Raw genomic sequence first — 21,924 nt, 5'->3', positions numbered from 1 at the left:
CCACAGAGACGTGCTAAAATATCCTCGGGAATGTTTAAGTTAATGTTGAGAATGTTAAACAACAAATTCCACTTCTTTTCATCATTGTAATGGAATGAAATGAAGGAAAAAAGGAATGTACACAAAATGAGAGAATCTTTCTCTATGTTAACAATATCATGAAATATTAACAAACGCGAAACTTGCAAGGAAAGTGAAAATGGAATGAAATTTAATTTTCATGAAATATTTATTGAGCTTGTCCTTATTCAGTGTGCTTTTTATGTCTACTGATCTGCTTTGAAATTGTTTATGGAGAAATAAATTTAAATAATTAGGTTGAGATTTAAAATTCGCAGGACAGAGCTACATTGTTGAAATGTCATTGATGGACTTGAATGAAGATGGAAGTTTTGTAGATTGACAGCTTTAAGATCTTTAAAGATATTTTGAGCAATGCTCAGTGGTAATGCTAAGGATAATGCTAAATATATGCATAGACAGACAGTAACTAATAAAGCATTGAAGACTTTAAATTAAGCTGTAAGTACCTTAAGCTTCGCATTATATGCATTACAAGACTAATGATAGTTTAGGGAGTGAAGAACTCCCACTCAAGCATAGGCCTAAAATATTATAGTGGAATTCGAGCCAGTTCTTTGACGAAATTACTGCATTTTGCCTATTACGGGGATACTGTGAGCCTCAGTTCCAGTAGGTACGGATTAAAAAAGAACAAGTGAAAAGTTTCCCATGCCGAGTTTCAAACCTATGGTCACTAAGTCGGTGTGTGTAGAATTAAGTCCCGAAGAGCGAAGTAACTACGCCACCGAGCCACTGCAACTTACTGAAAGATCTGTGTTATTTAATACCAATTATTCAGTAAAGGTTCAATATTATCTTATTTTGATAAAGATGTGGAGTCGTTCAGAGAATTAGTGCAATAACTATGCATGCATAATAAATAGCTACAATCGCCACATTAGGACAACTCTGTGCGCCACATTAGGAGTGGCTAAACTAAGACGGTGTAGTTTCGATTCGAACAATATCTTAATTACTTACTTTAACCATGCTCCTAAGTGGAACTTAAACACAATATCTGACCTGATCTAATAAGAACCGCCAAATCTTTAGCTATAAAATCTCTCTTACACAACCAAGTTATAAACTCTATAAAAATCCAAACTAATAAAAACATTCACCATACTAAAGCAGCAATAACAATAGTTGAGACATTCAAATAAGATAAAAACTACAATAATCATAACATTTAAATAGCACAGAACCTAACAAGCATTTTCAATTTAATCTAATTTTCTCATCTCATTTCTACTACCACACAAAAAAAAGGACGATCATAAGGCATTTAGACGACAACTAGAAGATAAAAGGCCAATTGTTGAGAGCAATTTGCTGAGTGGAAGACAATATGTTGCGAGTGAACCACCATTATCAGATACAAGCGATTCTGAAGGTTTGTCTTTGTTGTCATGTTTGGAACTTAGTCATTTTAACAATTTTCTTTTATTTACAGCATTCGATGCCGATTCTCGGTTTTTATCAGCTGAAGATCAAAATCGTGAACTCACGCGAAGTATTCGACGTGAAGTGGCAAAGTTGACAGAACAATGGAATCATTTAATCAATCGAAGTGACAATTGGAAACATCGGTTGGATGAATACATGACGGTGAGTTCTAAGAGTTTATTTATACTTATTTTGGGTCCCACAAGTTTTGCGGGTAGGATATCATGTTGATTGAATATTTCTTGTCACCCATCATAGCACTTTCCGGTGCTGTCTTGTAGGGAAATATGAAATTTAGGCTTATAGAATTTCGTCAGATTTTTCGGATCATCCATCAAATAATTTACAACAATGCTGAATCATTCAGCATCCAAAAATCCTAAAATTCCAACAAAATCACCCTAAAAAAACTTATCCGACATCCATTTGATGAATGTTTCCGTACGGTTACCAAAAAAATTACTTTATTGTTTTAAAATACGCGTACATACGCAGAAAGAAATATTTCGACACGGCTGTAATCCTGAAAAATTATGATAACAGCAACGAGAAAGATGAATGAAATGAAAAGCACAAGACAATGGATGATGATAAACCATAAATAGAAGTTATGAGTCTACATCATCTTTAAAATATATTGCTCTCGTTTTTTTTTTTTGTGCAGCATTTTATTTATTTTAATATAAAGCATAGAAGGTTGAATGTGTCAAAAATAAAGCTTATTGCTTTAATGCTTTGGATGTAAAAACGCAATTTTTGGGAAGTGAATGATTGAATGTAATGTGAATGATGATGAAAATTTAAGAATTTAGGTGGGAAAATTTGTGTGTTGTCTGGCTCATTGCCCTGCATACTTTATATAACCTAAAATAAACACGGTGCGGAAAAATTGTGTTTCAATGACTGCAGGATGGGATTCGATGTTTAAAAAAATACGGTTTTACGTATAAATCTCCGGAAATATGTCTTCGCTAATACCTATTCACTTATACGTTTTTGAGTTTACGTCTTTGAGTATGCGTCTTTGAGTATACGACTTTGAGTATACGTCTTTAAGTATACATCATTGAATATACGTCTTGGCCTACACGCTTTTCAGTTTAACTTTCGTGTATGCTTCTCCGTCTATGTGCCTTTCAGTTAATATCAAAATGACTACCTAAGAATTTTTTATGTCTCAAAATTATTCAAATTCAACGACAAAAGATCCAAAATTCATTAAAAAAGTTTTAATAATTATTTTTAATTTTTTCATCACTTCCACTTCCACAAAAAAATTCTCTGCCTTCAAAATTTTCATAAGATTTCGTAAAACAATAAAAACAATGACAGCAATCCTTCAAAAAAAATCTCCCCATCCCTACTTCAACTTGAGAGCAGAGACAATGTAAAGAAATGTAATATTTTATTTGTCATTCATACGAGACAAGAAATGAGTTAAACAGATTTTTGTTGTTTATTAAAATTCCAAATGAACGCGTTATCGTCGTATCTCTTTGTATCCTATTGTCTTATATTTTTTTGCGAATATATTTATTTTTGGAAGTTTAAAATATGAGTTTAAAGCTGATTTTTTGGTGATGTGAGTAAAAGTGGTGTTGATGTCTGGTAGTTTTACTGTTGGAAAATTGGGAAATTATCGAGTAGCACGGTGCATTCAGGAATGCAGCAATCCGCATTTCCACCAAAAAAGGAACGAAATCATGGTGACGTCAGGGCAACTTCGTGTCTTTTCATTAATACGGCCATAAACGTATTATGGCCATTAACTACATGGTGTAGTTCTTTAACGAATAAGATGTGCTGTTCTAGACCCGATTGGATAAGAATACGTTTTAACAAGTCAATGACAAGTTATTGTATAGTCGATGTCTAGTCTGTCCACTAGTAGAATTTGAGCCTAATCTTACACCAATTCAGAGTCTCGCCGACCTAGAGCTGGATTTTAAATTATTTACCAGACTTGTTCTATTAGGGCTGTGTATGCACACCTAAGCTCGACATAGGAGCATGGTTGCAGTTAATGTGTCTTTCTGACTAACTCTGGCTGCTAGGCCCTAAGAATCACTACATGTCTCCTAAACTGTTTCATTTCAAAAATCCATAACTCTATAACATGAATCATACGTTATCTAAAAACATAATTCCCCGACTTATTTACTGCGCTTCATCAGCCTCCATTCAACAAAATCACAAAACCTGTCTCTCCTTTTCTTACTTTTGCTTTCAAAATTAGATTTAAATTCCATTTTCATGTTGTTTTCTTTACCCATTCATAAATTGTGCGAAGCAATAATGTAATAAATATATTGTATGACAGATGAGAGATAATTTGTGAAATGAATGACACCGAAGCTGAATGGAAGGAATAAGAAGTGGAATGAAAAAGAGAGAAAAATGAGTTTATAGACTCTTATCAGTATCGTGTCTATAAATATTTAAATGCTATACCCAAAATATTGTGAATTGCTGTTGATGACTCAAAGCGATTCTTTTTCCTCTCGATTCCACCTATTATTAATCCATTGAATCTTGAAAATTATGAGCAATAAATTAAACTTTTATAATGTAAAGTTTTCTTCTTATTATGTACCGATTATCATTTTAAGCTGTAGTATCGTGTCATGTTATGCTGCTTTGTTATTAATTGTGTGGTCTTAAGAGCATTTTTTAGACATGCTTTTTTTGGCGCATTATTGTGCAATTTCTGTGAATTTGTTCGTCTGTCCTTGAATGTTATATTTTTTGCCATTGTTGTGTCTTTCTATATTTTGTAATAAATATTAAGGTGCGCAGTGTGCATTACTGTTCTATAAATACCAAAATCGACATTATTTACAGACATGCTTAATACTCCTCATATTACTAGTCTAAGAATCTTACTTGCATTTTCACTTTGTCAGTCATTTTTGACAAGTTTCTTTCATAATAACAATGCTATTAGTTCCTGCATTATTCAATACCTTCTTTTTTACTACAAATTGTGCGGTATCATCATCAAATAAATCGTGTGAATCACTTAAATCAACAATTCAATAGAATTCAATGTAAGCAGCATATATCACATATAATGTTCATGTAGTACAACCTCATAATGTAAATACTATTCGGAAACGATTTACTTTTATCATTCGATAATAAATAAAATTTCTGTTCCGCTTTGTCGTATGATGTATGGATGGAAACCGAGCGGCATAGAATGGGGAATAAGTTGTGGATTTTTACTTCAAAAGAGTAACTAGCCGAAACAGTAGTCACGGGTGCATCAGTGGCATATACATGTTATCTAAGGGGCGTAGCCTGAATATGGGGGTGGAAGGGTTTCGAGTCCCAAACCTGCTCCTTCCTTGAGTACGCCCATGTATTATCTTGAAGCTTTGCAGTCCATATGGCAACATAGGTTTGTCTTTGCGCCTATGTTGAGAAGTATATGAACTACCAGATAGTCTGTACCAACTGCCTAGATCTAGTCGTTGTGAGGTTCCCCTAAAGAAGTTTAAATATATTAATTTGAATGGTTTGAATTGCATTCCTAGTTCGCCTTATTAGATCAGCTTCATGATGTACTTCATCATACCATATTAAGGCTTACTCATGACGTCGACATGATTGCACATGTCATCATGTGTCGCTCGGTTAAGCACATAATATCACTTATTGAAAATCCACAAAATACAGTTTAAATCACGTCAAATAACTTTCACCGTTACTAATCAAGAAGGGTCGATACTCGACGAAAAAAAAATGCGACATTAAGTGATGATTCGAAAATTTTTATTCATTTCTTCTTCTTTTCATTCTGTTCCTGAAAAGAAGTTCGTTCAAGCGAAACAAATTCTTATACGACACATAAATTTGCCTAGCAATGATTTGAATTTTTATAAAAGAAATTTAAGCGCAGTATTTGTTGATTTTAATCTAAGTATACATTGAAGGAATGGAAAATTTGTATTTTTTTAGGGTTTGGAGCAATAATACCTCCATTCACATTTTATTTCTATTTTATTTATTCTAAAGCTGACTAATGTAGCATAACTAAGTAATTATTCATGATGTTTTGTTGCTTTATTTTTCATTTTTAGTTCTTCTTTTTATCCACTTTTTTTTTGTAAACTTTGAATCGTGTATGGACTTGCAAGTCTGTTTTGACTTTTTTACTCAAACAGTGCAATGGTAGAAATATATATTAGGTAGTTAAAAAGTCATTGAGTGATGTGCAAAAGCGCAGAATTGTTAGGCTGGATGGGAATGTGGGAATGTTTATGAAGTCATTCAAATTACAATTATTAGGTGCTGATTAAGTACTGATTATAACTTAATCTTGAATTGATGATTTAATTGAAGAACGCGGTCGGCTTCAGTAATCCGTCGTCAGACCGGTGTGATTCTGGCATGGTGCTAGATATAAACCGAATCCAATACAATTTAAAGTCACGCAGGCGTTGGGCTAGATTTTTGATCAATTAACCGAATTGCGATATCCGGATTGGCTTTTTTGCCTAAAATTGGACATGATGTCCTCTATAGGGAAGCTTTGATGACATTCAGGAATTGATTGACGAGATTCGACGGTAATTTGATTAAATTATGATGCATCTTTCTATTCGTGCTACGATATCATGCCGATGTTCATCAGCCACAAGATCAGACTTCAAATTCGAGTTATCTTATTAGTTCTAGTTTTAGAGACGAAGACAGAGACAGACACAGAGTTCGTTCCCATACAAACTTTAATTTCGTATGTGAGACTGACTCCCATTAGATCCATTAATTATTCAATTGATGCTCTTTCCTGCAACTTCACATTCTTTCCACATTCCCCGACACTGAAGGTCAACATGACACTTAACATGACATTTAATGTCTTAAAGTTTAAATCTTCAGTAGGTACCAAAGTACTGCCAATCCTTTCAAAAAGTTCAATCCCATCAAACTTCATCGAATTCCTCATAATATTAATCATATCAATCCTTGACCTTCATTCCAACTTTTACATTTCCGCCTAATCTATTGTAATATTAAAGATTCCAAGATCATCAATTGACTGCCTAAAAATCTCATTCAATTCACATGTTCCACCTCCTCCACACAAATCAAAACAACATCTACAAAATCCTAACCTCAGATTCTCTTATAAATACCAAAATTACAATCACAACAGCACCATGCCAAAATGCAGTAAAAACCTCACCCAGATATATAGCTAACAGCACATAACAGACAGTTTCAATGTTCTTTTATTTTCTGATACAAACAATGCACTTTTTTGGCATTACTCATTGTGTCTTTTTTATTCTCATATACGTCCACATCCACTTTTCAATGTATATTTTATGATGGAACTCCGGTTCTATCTCATTGCATATGATGTGGGCAACAATAACTGTTTATTCTGCTACTTATTTTCGGAACGCAATGATGCATTTAAGAGGAGTAAAGAAAGTGGCAATGAAATTTGTTTGTTTTTTGATGCAGAAGCATCAACATCATCAATGCCAGACATTTAAAGGCATCTGGCTAAAGTCAATAAAAAATTTTTACTAATTGAATATTATCAATTTTTTTTATTTTGTTTATCCGTTCGACGAATGAGAGGCTTAGGCTAGCCATGCATTATTTGTTTTTGCATCACTTTGGTTACGGTCATAAATTTTCCACGGATAGGCATTTTACTGTTTATTTATTTTATTTCAACTTAACTCGTGTATGCAAAAAATTCTTCTGTGTATTTTTCGCTTTATGCAATTTGTAAAAAAGCGACGACAATGAGTATACTTTTGTGAGAGCAGGCAACAAGACAATTGCACAACTATTCGCAACTAGCTAGTGTCTGTCTGTACGATGACAAATAGACAAGAGAAATAAGAGAAAGAGAGAAAATTCTGAAATTCTCGTCACAAAAATTTCTTCTTGTTCATTTTTATTTCATTCTGTTTTCTGTTCTTATTAACTTCCATTCGCGGGCGTGTATGTGTATAAATAAATAAACCGAATATGCATTTTTTTTTACTATGGAAATAGAGGTTCTGTGTGTGGCATTATGAGTCGGTTATGTAAATGTTTATTTTTTGATAAATATTATAAGCTTGTTATGAGGTTCTTGTTGGATTTGTGGGAAATTGTGACTCATAAGCATATTTCTACATTGAGGTTGTCATAGATGTTTAGTGTTTAGTAGCTTGATTTGCATACATATGAATAATGGTAGCGTTGGAGCAGCGTGACAATGAAGATGCTTGAATTTGACATCAAGACGACATTGCATCGGTCACATTCCAAGTTATTGACTTCTTATCGTAATGCATCCCTTACATACAAATATATGCTCTATGAGCATCTTATGGTATTTAGGGAGAATGCTGGTTGGTACCTTGAAATGTTAATTGATCGAATGTTTGGGCATCTTATAGGCATGTAGCTTAACTGACCAAAATTTCATATGGACATGTCTTTTGTAACTGTTCATAAATTACGTCTAACGTGGACAGCTCTAGATCAACTTATGTATTGTAGTCGTGAATCAGATGATAGTTTTAAAAGCTATTAGGCACAGATTCTTATAATATGACCTTCTCAAGATGTATGAGGCTCTCGCTTGGACAACACTACGTCGCCTTGTTGAAAGCAAGACTCATCGTTTAGCTCTAGCTTAATTAAGATCTCACTACTTAGTACTGAAGTTACTCAAAAATTTTCTAAAAATTTCTTCAAAACTCAAGTCTTGGACACGAGGATCAATATATAGTAACTAGAAAAGTCCTACATACCCACGTTAACGGCAAGATCGATTGCTTTTAGCTCATTTTGATAGCAATAAATCAAATTTGACACAGTCTGTAGCAGGGTTGATAAGGATTGCCTTTGCAAAGTATGCCTTTTTTAAAGCCAAAGGCAAGATATCAACACTGGCCTGTGGCTCAGAAGAGTGCCTAGTCTTAATCCCTTGTAACAACCCTGCTACTTGCCTGCTACTGCCTTAATCTCAAAACTCCAAAAATAAATCAATTACAAATAGCAATTTGACCTTTCAGTAAGATCACTTAACTCACGTAATACCAGCCACGCATGTCTAAATCTATTTAACATTATCAGTCTTTTTCTATTTACATTCCGACCTTTCAGAACCTCCATTCAAACTTCACATTCATACACGTTAAATTTCTTCAAACAAAATTTTGTTTCTCTTTTTCTCTTACTCTGAATCGCTTCTCCCCTTTTTCAGACCCTCGACTCGCTCAATTTTTTTTCCATACTTTAATATATTTTTTTTCTGTCTAGATATTTTTGTATAGTTAGTTTTAATTTAATTTTCGTCGCGTTAACATATCGCGCCAGAGTCTGACGTTTGTGCTCTCGTTTAACAATGAAAAATGAAACTTAAGGAACAAGATCGGGAATAATAAGAGACATAATATTTAAAATTGTAGTTTTTTGTCGCGCACTGTTATCGGTTCTCTTAAATTTTTTGTGTACGTCTATGCTGTATGTTGAGTTTACGGAAGAGAGTGAGGAATAAAAAAAAATATGCAGCACCGGCACTTGCTGCTTGATAAAAAATAAATATAAAGTTTAATATCGAACGCGTTGGAGGGATTGTGATACTCCTTCATTATTCATATAATATGTGTGCATTCATACTGTGATGGAATGATATCATAACCAAAAAAATATATAAAAATAACAATAAAGCATAAAATATAGTCGATGTCGAGAAGAGAGACGAAAAAGTCGTAAAAAAATTCTTAAATGGAATTAAAAGTGTGCGGCGATTATGCTGTGGACTTGATAAGAGAAGCTTCACATTGCATTTTCATGATAATTAAATATTCAAATCAAGTGCATTGAGTTGCGTTCATCGTGTTCTTGTGCATCAAATTCATGAGAAAGAAATGAAGATAACGAAATTTGATCGTTAAATGAAAATTGAGTCGTTGACTGCTCTGTCTTCCTTCCCATCATCATCATCATCACTTTCAGTAGTGACATTTCTTATGATTTAATGCGAAAAATATGTTCGTCCGCATGGAACTGAGTAGAAATTGGATTTTATTTTTTTTCCATGTGAATTAATACTTTTTGGATGTACGAAAATTTTCTCACATACGGACCAGTTCCGAAATACAATTTCTGGTCTGCGTAATCATTCAGACATACATTATAATTTAATATATAGTAATAACTTCTCTTCTGTATGCCATGTGATAACCATTCCAACTACTCAGTCATCCTTCTTTTCCTTCTGTGAATCTTATTCAACTTTGTTCTGTGTCAACGACGCTGTCTTTCCTTTCACTGAATTCAATTTTGATAATGAATACATTTTGTCAGAATAATTGGAAAATTTTTTGCTATTTGGTAAGAGTAAATGGACATTGATGTGGAGTGAATATGATGTTAATATGCTTTGGCTGTTACTTGTAATGTTATTAGTTGTAATGGACAGTTTTGTGGTGGATATCTATATGGGTTCTTGGTTGAAAATAGAAATATAGTGGAATTGTACTAAATACTACAAATTGAAAGAAAATGTCGCGAATTTACCACTAAGTGCGGCAAGTTGATATAGTGCATCACATTGAATGATTGATACTACCGATAGCACTCAAGACAATGTACTTAACCTCAATGTTTGCGGGTAATTTTAAAAATACCGCGTAATATGATCACAATTGTAAAATGACATCCAAATCAACTTATGTCTTGAGATCAAACTCGAGTCCTTAGTCTCATGGACGACCACGGGGAAAGGGTATTGGGAGTCCTTACCTCAACCCCTCCCCCTTGTTCCTTTACTTCAAAATTCATTTCTTTCTTATTTGGACAAAATTCTTCAATTTGCTCGAATTTTACAAAAAGTCCAAAAAATTTTGCGGTCGATACAAAATCGCCTCTGAAAAGCTGCTGGTCACGCATTTGCCAAGTCGACTCAAGTCAGCCTGACACCGTATTCTTATTGAATCTCCTTTCTGTTTAAGATCCGAATCAACTTCTAGATTTGCCTAAAAATTGCAGGTTATCATGCTGATTTCTGCGTCACTACTATTTAAAAGCAATCAAATTTTCTCTAAATACGCTATCCAATCGGCAATGCCTGACCAAATACAGAAGCATTCCAAAAATTTCTCAAAAATCTGCAAAAATTCCTCAATAACCTCAAAAAATCCAAACAATTTCCTCTAGAATTTCCAAAATAAACTTTCCTAAGGGACCGAGACACCACAGAAGAAATCGCATAAATTTTGAAATGACTTTGCCTTTAAGCAGATTAAAAAAAGATTCTTCTTCTTTCTCTTTCACACTGTCTCATTTTTTGTGGGTTATATTGCAAATTTATGTACATCTTTTCATCATCATAGAAGCTGAAACGATGGCAATAGGGCACTGAGAATAAAAAAAAAAAAGATAAAGAGTTTAAAGAGCGAATTATTTTCGACAAGATTGCTAGAATAAGAAACTGATATGCAGGTAGAAGTTTTGTCTGTGGAATATCAATGAGGTTATATCCATGATGGAGATGTTTTTGAACCTTTTAATTGATCGTTGATGTGGGTCATGTTTTTTGTGAATTATTTTAATCTGCTTTATTGAGAAATGTTGTATTTTTAATTCTGAATTATTAATTGACAGCACTTGAAATATCCATCGCAATCAGTCTGCTCAAAGTAAAAAATCTCAAATATTGCCATATGAAAAATATTTTTCTCTGAGTGTAACAACAGCAGCAAGTTCGCAGAAAATCATAATTCTTTAAATTAAAATTATGAAGTCATCCATTCTCTCAATAGCTTGTTGCCTTAATCTCTTACTTTCTTCGGCACATTTGCTTACAAAAAAAATCTTTATTTTATTGTAAACAGATTGAGTAAATTCTTGGAAATGAAATTGGCACGTTGTGTGTGTTGTATGACACTGTTACTTATTTTATACATACTTTATTTTTTTTAATAATTCAAGATTTGTGTTGCTTATTTAGATAGGCATTGAATGTGATGATTAATAATGAGATCTTAATAGGAAAGAGGCTTTGTAATGGAATTTGCAATATTGTCTGTTTGTTTTTATGGCTTATGTGTAATCAGACACAAATTTCTTTTGACAAAAATTAGCGGGAATATTTCCATATTTATCGGATTAAAATTAAAGGTTATGTGAGCTATGAGGTGATGTCTGTAAGTCGAATGTCTAGCAGAAATAAGATCTAAGTTGAAGGCACGGCTCATAATTGTACAATTTTGTAATTATCAAATCTGTATCTAAGCCTTATGTTAAGGTTAGTCACCAAATAAGGCTAAGGTTTATTCAAAAATACGGACTTTTTTGCCAACACACCTTAGACTTCAATATTAGGTTTTCAACAGTTTTCACTTCTCTCGACTGCAAGCCATCACATTATATACTATGTCCTATTCGAGCAACACAAATGAAGAAGGCTCCAAGCCACAACGGGTTCTACTTGATGTTAAAAGAATAGATTTAGAGGAGCATTTAAAGCACCGTCACGGAGCCCTTGTAGCTCAATCGTGGAGTCTTTGTGACTCCGTCGTGAAGCCTTCTACATTCGAGTCGCATTGGACAGTTTCTTTTGCTTTAACTGTGTATTATTTGCTCAATAAAGCAGCATAAAACTATATACCCTTCGACCTCTGTTAGGATTAGCTTAGTATGTCTCAGAATTCTAAGTCTACTCAGATTTTGTATAGAAAAAGCGGTTTTATTTGACTCGATTCCATATAAGACTTGAGTCGACTTCAACCTCTAGTATGCGGCAATGGTCTAGTTCTCCTGTATATTGAAGCTTATTGAGTTTCACAAAACACAAAAATTCTTTCAAAATCCCAAAACTCATAATTGCCATATTAATAATATTTAATAAGCCCATAGAGTTCTATAGAGTCCCAAACCATCATAATCATATCAAATTGTATTAGAACTCCAACAACAAAGCTGAACCCTTAGCAATCAAATTTTTGTTGTATTTCTATGAAAATATTTTCGATTTCAAAAACATTAATAATCATAACATTTAATTAATTTCTATATTATTATAGGGTCAAAGAATTTTCAATTTAGCTTGATCCATATGCTAATAGTTCCTCAGCATGTACACATAATTATAGTCTCAAGTCACTTTTTAATTGTCCGATTTGTCAGTCAATAAATATTAATGTTCTCAACAAAGCTGTTGAAAAAGAAGAATTTGAGTTAAAAAATATTAAGCATATTGAGGCACCGCATCTGTTTATAATGAAAGTCGTTAGACTAATTTAACAGCATGAATCAATGCGAGGTTAAAAAGAATCTCTTTTTAATTTTTAATGAGTCACAACATATTTCTATAGCATAATAAACAGAACTTCCGTCATCGCACTAAGAACAAATTCCCACGTGCTAGAATATTTCTCAAATGTGCATATTTTTACTATTTTTAAAACTCATTCAAACTTGACGGTAAAGTAATAAGTTTTTTAATAAATTCTGTCACATAAAATTTGCATTTGTTGTGCCTTGCTTACTAATGTCCTCAATTTCTACATCTTTAAACATCCATTAATATAATTAAATGACAAATTTCTTCCTTCGCATATTATAATCACTTTATATTTTCAAGGGACATTCCATTACCTCAACTCCAAATATGATGAATGTAAAAAAGAAGATAAATTCCGGTGTACCACCTACTCAATTTAATTTAAAATAATTTCACTTGCATACTCTTTTTACGCTTATGATTCAGAATCAAAGAAGGGCGAATAAGATGAAGAATTGTAGAAATGGAGGAATAGAGTCTAGAGTTAATTGGATGGAAACATGTTAGAAATGAATTTTTATTCACTTTTGCGAGTTTTTGACGAATTTTGAAATTTAAACTTTAAAATTTTTAAAATTTTGAAATTTTAAGATTTTTTGAAATTTGAATTTTAAGAATTTTCAAAATTTGAATTTTAGGTTTTTTTAAAATTTGAATTTTAAGATTTTTGTTTGAGTTTCAAAAATTTTTAAAATTTGAATTTTAAGATTTTTTCTAAATTTGAATTTTAAGATTTTTTAAGAAAATTTGAATTTTAAGATTTTTTGAAAATTTGAATTTTTTTTTAAAATTTGAATTTTAAGATTTTCTAAATTTTGAATTTTAAGAAATTTGAAATTTAAGAATTTTTAAAATTTGAATTTTTAAATTTTTGAAAATTTGATTTTTTTTTAAAATTTGAATTTTAAAATTTTCTAAATTTTGAATTTTAAGAAATTTGAAATTTGAAATTTAATGAATTTAAAGACTTGAATAATTTGAAAATTGAATTTGTCAATATTTCAAAATTTGCAACTTAAAACAATTAAGAAACAATTCACAAAAGCTGATAAAATCACAACAAACCGACAACGATCTACAACCACAACTAAGAGTAGCAAAAAAAAAAAATGCTGAAAAACCTCATCGATGCATTAAATTTTATAAAGCGTTGAAAGCGAAAAACAATGAATCATGATTTGCTAAAAATAGACGAGAGAATATGAAAGAAGGAAACAAGACATTGTTAGTTTTGTGGACTAAAAGCATGAAGAATGTTGCCATAAAAATGTCAGATTAAGAAATTTTCTATGTCTAGCACGTGCGTCCAACAATTCTTTCTCAATGTTTTGCATATATATGCTTCTAGCTGACATCATATTGGGTGTGTAGCATATGTTGATGTTCTCCTCAAATGAAGCGCAATGAAATGTCCGCGGTAGACCGAAAATTATGTAATGACCAATCAGGGCTCATATTTTTTATTTTATTGCATTATCATCCTCCTCATCTCGCTCTTTCATACCTATCTGCCTCGTCCATTAATCTGTCATGATGTGTATATTTAACGCGGCAAGCATCCAACATTCAACATATTGAATAATTGATTCATTAAAAAATGTTGTGAGATATTTTTCATTTTAAAACTGTATGAGGTTGCAATGTTAAGGATAGAATGGATGGAAAATTCATGTTAATGTCACTCACACTTTCAATATCATCTGGTTTTTCACAGAATTATAAATAAGTTAAAATTCAGACTTCTTCTTTATTATTTTCCTGCTTTCTTCTTCTTTTTTCAAGTTTAAAATGTTCATAAATTTTTCTGTTCTTCTTACTTTCTTTAATGACTTTGTTGCCTGAAGATGCGAAGTTTAAACAACTTTGTAGTAAGAGAAGAAAAATTGAAGTTTTCAGTGGTCTTTTGATCTATTTCTACTTTGATCCAGGTATTAGATAAAGGAGTGATATAAGACATTTACCACAAGTATGTAGTTCATTGATTGAGGATGATTGGAGGAGGTTTGAGCAATTTTTCAAAATGTTTATGGTCAGTGGTTCTCAAACTTTATAGCATGCTTGATACGAGTTGCTTAGGAAAACTCGAAGTTGACCAAGATTCAGTGCTCTAAGTCGAGTGAAGTCCACTTGAGTCTGGCCCAAGTAAAGTTGATTCCTTTGATAATTGTTTGCATGATTAATGTATATTAAAAATTTTTGTAACATACCCGAGATAACGTCGGAACATTTGTGCGACACATAATTATCATCTGATTAGAATCGATGTCTTTAGCTTCACTAGCCGTTTGTTATTTATGTTTTTTCTTAGTGGACTTGATCTCATGTCTATCTAAGCGCGGATTACGTGGGAAACCACTCAAACTGTTCACCAATGTGGTGCCTGAGCAAAGTGGAATCTGAGGTATTTAGCCATTTCTAGGTGGTTCTGCCAGAGCAAGTATAAGGCCTTTCTATTGCCGAGTGGCTAAGCAGTATATCGGATATTAAAATCACTCTTTGCGAGTACTTGGGTTCAATTCATCTACAGATTTCAATTGCTTTAACTTTATATAGAGCAGTATTTGTCCAAACTACTACCGTCGTATTTCTAAAAATTCCTCAAACTGGTATAGAATATTGTCGATATTCCCGACAAATTGGCAACTAATCGGTCACATTAGCCTTTTTCATAGAACTAGCAAATTGTGATCTATATTGCTCAATTACTATACATTAAATTTTATATCGACACTAAAGACTAAATCGCAAAATTCTCTTGCTGCTCATGAAAATTTTGCATCCTCAGTCCATCAATCAATCCCCACATTCAAGTCATCGAACCAAAAAAGAAAATAAATAAATAGCATTTTGCCAAGTCTCGACTTTAAACTTGAATTATATTTTTGCAGGCAGTAATTCATCTGCTTAACCGATTATTATTCAATCTACGTAACTTTCTGTTTAACAAATCTGAAATATCCATAAAACTTTATTTATACAAATGTGATTATTCTGCATAAACACTCAAATTGTGTTTTGTTTAACATTTTTTTGTGTTTAAAATTTTTACTTTTTTTAAATAAATTTTAAACAATTTATGGAAAATCATTAAAATGTTTTGTAAGCTATTGACGCCTCCTGCCCATTCATTAATTATTTTTCATATGGGCAGATTATAATCCACAAAAAAATAACACAACATTCAGCCACTGTTTTACAAATAAAGATTAATGATTGTAAATTTTTCCAAATGATTTGTAAATAAGCATTAATATTATAATTGTTATCATATTCATTGTCGCGACAAAAGGGCAAACGAGTCATCAATTAATGGAATTGTTGCTCCAATAATCTTTATAATTGTTTATAAAAAAAAATTTCACGAACACAATCGTTTTAAAAAAATTTATTCTCAATTTGTTGTGTGATTAATAAGAAGAGATGAGAAATGTTTTGAATTGATTATTAAATGTTTGAGAATTATTGTACTTCCAGAAGGTCGTGTAGGAAGACAATACCCGAATAACACGAATCGGTTAAACGACCCAAAATTCTGAACTGGGTCGTCGTAACTCTGACATGCTGTCGGGTCTAAAATGAATGCGTCATCATGTCAGAGTAACGCAGGTCTGAGGCCGGATTTTGGATCGATTAACACACTTGTGTTATTCGGAATACTGAAAATAAATTAACGTAGGGCTCGCTGAATACGAGAAGACAATGCGATTACGGACACCATCATGCCAGCGTGATTTTGATACAGTGCCCTAATCGGTTTAGATCGATGAATCGACTAACCGACTTGTGCTATTTAAGGGACCTCCAAAATACTTTTAAAGGGGTTCTTATGAACCTAATCAAATTCCTATTGTTACTTTTTTAAGATCTCACAATCTCCGATTCCATACTTTCAAAAAGTGTGTTGGTAAAGGTTGCAGGAAAGGTTGAAATCAGACGAGCTAATTATAAACATATTATTTTAATCACACATTGTAACGTATTTTTGATGTGGATATTTGGTATTCCGAACCATGATCAGACGCTTTTATATTATATTTTACGAAAAATTTGTATGGTTATTCAGAATATTTCTGGTGGGCTTATATCAAAACACGAAACAAACTCGAATTTTATATGAAGTCAAAAATACTTTTGTTTTATTTTTAATTGTCTCTTTTTGCCTTTTCTTTCAAAACTTTAGTCGATTCATTCATATAAAATTGTAGTCTTCCTGGAACTATGACTTGAATTTTGTCTTTAAGTTTTATTGCGAATTTTGAAAATTCAGGAGAGATGAGGTAATATTTCTCTAAAATCTTTAATTTTTCTATTTGTTCTCTACTCATTACTTGATAAGAAAGTGACCCAAACAGGCAAAGGGCCTTAACAGACAATAAATAATAATCTAAATTTCCAGTATGCTCATGAGTATATTTAATCGATATGATCAATTTCGTAAGCTTGATCTTTGTCTCTTCAAGGACATGACTAAACCAAAATCACTTTTCTGAGCATTCTCAATTTTACTAATTGTTGTACTCGTGAGTATACTCATTACAATGACCAAGCTCTTTGTATGCTTAGATGTTTCAGTTCAATTAAAAATTATAATTTCCGCAAAAAAACTAATAATTCGATATATATTCATCGAATACGCCCAATTAATTCAAACTACATCCACAACTATCAAATTTTTTGAATAGTCTTTCGTTCATCCTCAAATAAAGTCATTGAATTCAAGGTACATAACCATGAAAAAATCTACATATTAATAATAAAAACAAAGGATAATTTCCATAAAAATTAACATCAATTTTACTTTCGCATTTTAACAGCTTGATTAAAAAAAAGTTTTTTGAGTTGATCGTCTTGTCCATTTCCAATTCATTAATTTAAGTCCGCATGCTAAATGAGGAAAAATTAAGAAATTAAATTAAATGCAATAGCCATCCAAAATAATCTTTAAATTTAATTTACAAAAAGACTCGAGATTTTTTTGTGTATTTAGAAAAGAATGTAAAGGAACAAGCAGAACAGAAATGAATATCAACTTGTCGTATCATGACACAAAAACATAATTGCATCATTATACATATAAACAAAACTGATCTTAGTCTTTAATTACTCCCTTATACGTAGCTTATGCTTCATTCTCTGTCTTTTTTTTATTCTGTTTATTCTCATCTTCTTATTATTACTTTATAAATAGATTTTGAGTGCCGTACAACTTTTCCATTAGATGATTGTTATGAGTAGTATTTGGAGGTTCTTGTCTCGAGACTTAGTATGTTTATTACTTATCTTAGAGATATTGACTTAAGTTCTTAAGTCTGTAGTTCTACTAAATGTTTAGAATTTTTTACTGTAAATTTATGTGTTTTTATGTGTTTTTATATGCTTCTTATGCTCTTTCGGATGAATGGATTCAACTTAGACCGGAAGAATCCGAACAGTACACATTCTAATGTTATCATCTCGACGTCATGATGGCAGCATATTCGGAAATAACACGACATAGAAAAAAATTACCGAGGAACTGATCCAAGGCTAGAGTGACTCTAATTTGCTTTAATCCTGCTTTAGATATGACTCACTACTGAATGGTCCTGGATATTACGTATTTTCTATGCCTTGTACTTTCTGGGATATTACTGATCTTATTCATTTTTGCTAAGCGACTGTCACATGTTTCCAAATTTACTAGTGTCATGGTACTATGGTTGAAACATTTGAACTCATGCCGATCTGATGGATCTAGACACTGCCTAAAATCTGAGATTGAAGTCGGTAATTTGAACTCAACTCAACTAGGTAAATCGACTCCAAATTTGTTGCATCTAAATGTTACTTCAAATAGTTTCGAGTCTAACAGATTTTGTCTTCTGTCTAAAGTTATACTTGACAAATTCGTTTCTGTTGCTTAAATATGGACATCTTTGGGAATTCTTGTCTTGAAATTTAAGACATATCCACCACAAACTTACAGATAAACTCTAATTTACACCATATGTTGTCTAGTTGTGGTCGAATTCTAGTCTAGAATCTAAGTTGCATCCCAATCCCAAACCAACAAATGTACTCAAAATCTCCCAACCTGAATACATCTCTAATCTACAATAAATAAAACTGGAAAGAAATTCTTCGAAAATTGTAAAACAAGACACGTGGTTTCCTCAGATTCTTGAACTTTAGAAACATTTCTCTGAGGTTTTTCGACTGATTCCTCTAAACCAAACTCTCAATCTCCAATCTACAATCAAAACCGCAAGTCGAACTGATCTACTCTCACAGAATCACTAAGATATTCTTAAATAAGAAAATAATATCAAGCTGATGATGACAATGATTATTTGTGTTTACTCATTGCCATATTCAATGCCATTATTTCACATGAATAATGAAACCGATTGCGTATATATATAAATGTGGGTATATGCTTCACATCAAGATGAAGAAAAGTACAGCAAAAAAATTTCATAAATATGACGAAGACAGCAAGAAAGCGAGAAAGAATTCTTGTTCTCAATTTTCCCCTCTCTCTCACTGTCGTGCCTTTATTTATTTATTGAATGACACTTTAGAGGAACGATATGCTTTTTTGTGACTGTATGCCATTCAAAATACTTTTTATCATTATTCACAATCATCATGATCATCACATATGGCTTTTTAAAAAATTGAAAATGTCATAAGTTATGGATACATTGTGGATATATGTGTGAATGGTAATTGTGAAGCGCATCATTAACATAATTTGCCTAATTATGATACAAATTTTTGTGGCTTTTTCTCAGCAATAAATTTTAATTTGATGAGGTTCTGGATTTGGATATGGAATTGGAGGTTGAAAAGAGAATTTTTATGGAGAGTTATGGTTGATGTTTTGACTAATTTGAGGTTATGTTGATACGTTGTAGTGGTTTTGGGGATTTCATAGAAATTGTGAAAGACTTGCTTAGTCTGATTTAATAGTGAGTTTAGGATGGTTACTAAAATGTTACATTTTAACCTACAAACATTCAAATTTTGCATTTCTAACCTCAAAATATTATGAACAACAAAATAAGGCAATTTTCTTTCTTGCCATGAAAATAGACTGTAATTAGTCATCAAGTAATCGGAAAGGTACTTTCACGTCTTGACAGGGGCTTCTGGGATTCAGGATGAGTTTTTAAGGGTCAAACGCCAAATTCCCATCTTGTCATCGATTCGTTGATGAATCTGCATTCTATCGATTACAGTGTGTGACTTGCAGAGCCACTCAAGTACCCTAACAGTCCAAGAGTATGCTCACAAGATCAGAATTAGCTGAGAATGCTTAACTAGAATATTTATGCAGAACAATCTCTTGAAAGCTTGTTATTTGACCGTTATGGGTAATTATTGCTTGAAGAAATTCCTACAATCCCTAACAGTCAAAGAGAATGCTGTCAAGAGCTTACTCTACATAAATATACTAGTTAATCATGCTCATATTGTTCTGCTCTTTAGAGCATGTTCTTTACCTGCTAGGGTTAAGCATGCTAGAACTAAGCATTTTTGCGAGCGTGCTCCTAACTTCATCTGCTCTTAAGAGTATGTTCTGTCCCTGCTGAAGAATCCTACATCATTGCTCATAAAACACCAATAAAAAATGCGGCCAAATCTCTTCAGGATGCATTGAACCAAAAACCCATAAACATGATCAATAACCTCATATGACTTAATTCATTTTATAGACATATTAATTTATGGCAATTAAGAATGAGAAAAATCGATAAAAATACCCGAAAAAAAAGAGTCTACAAATTTGGTAAACGCGTGGGGACATGATGCATTAAGAAATAAAATCATTTCTCTTGTTTCTCGTCCCAAAAGATTTCTTTTTCATTTGTTCTGTTGATATTTTAGGTTTCGACTGTAATAAATCTTACAGTAACCATGCTGGTCAAATGTTTATGTTCAAACATGTGTGGCATTAAAAAAGTTCAGTTTGTAAACATTCATAAATTGACACTGTTTTAGTGATGCTAACAAGCATATCATGTTTCTTAATGAGTTGAGTGATATACAGCATGATATGTTCCATGTCACAACAATTTTGAACCCAAGGTCGTGATGTTGCATGATTTAATCCAGTTAATTACATATTAATAAGCATAATTGAATTGTTAACTGCCCTGGAAGCATTTTACATACGCGGAGGTGATAATGATGATGATTAATGTAAATCCTGAATGTTTTAATAATCATGCTGTCGATTACATATGAGTTGGAATCAATTTTGAGCGATTCTGCTTCAATTTAGCACAATTAATCATATAAGCTCAAAGTGACGGCTTCAATCTTCTCATAAGCACCAAAATAATCCATATCATCATCACTCTAGAGCAGTGGTGAGCAACATGTGTGCCGCGGCACTCTAGAGCATCACTTAAAGTATTTAGAACTGCTATGAACAGTATGGCTTGTGTTGCTAAGGTTGAGGGATACCAGCAAGTTGTACCATATCACACAGGTTCCTCACCCCTGCTCTAATGTATTAATCGAGTTTCATATGCAAAAAAACAGAAATTATTTCACTCAATTTCGTCGATGATTTCATCATGATGATGTGAAAATTAAATTCAAGTGCCATCGGAATTACATGAATATTGTGAATAATTTTCATCTCCTCCTCCTCCACTCGTCCATTCGGTTCATCAAATTACCGTCCATTCACTTTCTATACAATTGGAAGGAACAAGAAGGCAGAATGAAATTCATTGCACATTTGACTTTCTCGTAATGGCAATAAAAAAAATTTTTCATGCTGAATGCGCAGCAAAATGAAATCTTTCACGAAAAATTTGATAAATTGAAATTCACTTAAATGTACAATGCTTGATTTGAATATTGATTAAGGAACGGCAACAAAAAATATGTATAAGCATAAAGAAGGCAGCTCGCCACATCTCTCTCTACTTTAGTTTACCGTCCATTTTATTCATTTCAGTCAGTCAGTCAATAGTTGTTGTGGTGGCTACGAACCGATCATGAATGCAAAATTTCAAACTTTTTTTTCTTCTTTTCTTCAATAATTTTGTATTCTGGACACGGCACGTTCAAGCTACTTGGGAATATTTTTTTTTTATATTTCACTTCTTCAC

At 32.4% G+C, this 21,924-nt stretch overlaps 1 protein-coding gene across 14 annotated transcripts in view; it reads left to right on the top strand.

Moving 5' to 3' along the window:
• LOC139090145 (dystrophin, isoforms A/C/F/G/H-like) overlaps nt 1–21,924 on the top strand; it is a 239,027-nt gene that overhangs the window by 190,597 nt on the left and 26,506 nt on the right. For all 14 annotated transcript variants that reach the window (XM_070639868.1, XM_070639867.1, XM_070639857.1 and 11 more), the window contains 2 exons: nt 1,333–1,456; nt 1,517–1,671. In XM_070639868.1, coding sequence (XP_070495969.1) covers nt 1,333–1,456; nt 1,517–1,671 — 279 coding nt within the window. The remainder of the gene's footprint in view (nt 1–1,332; nt 1,457–1,516; nt 1,672–21,924) is intronic.

The sequence above is a fragment of the Chironomus tepperi genome, unplaced genomic scaffold (genome assembly GCF_022539635.2).
Source record: "Chironomus tepperi strain 1889 unplaced genomic scaffold, CSIRO-AGI_Ctep_v1 contig_217, whole genome shotgun sequence".
Lineage (NCBI taxonomy): Eukaryota > Metazoa > Arthropoda > Insecta > Diptera > Chironomidae > Chironomus > Chironomus tepperi.
This window is presented reverse-complemented; position numbering and strand designations above follow the sequence as displayed.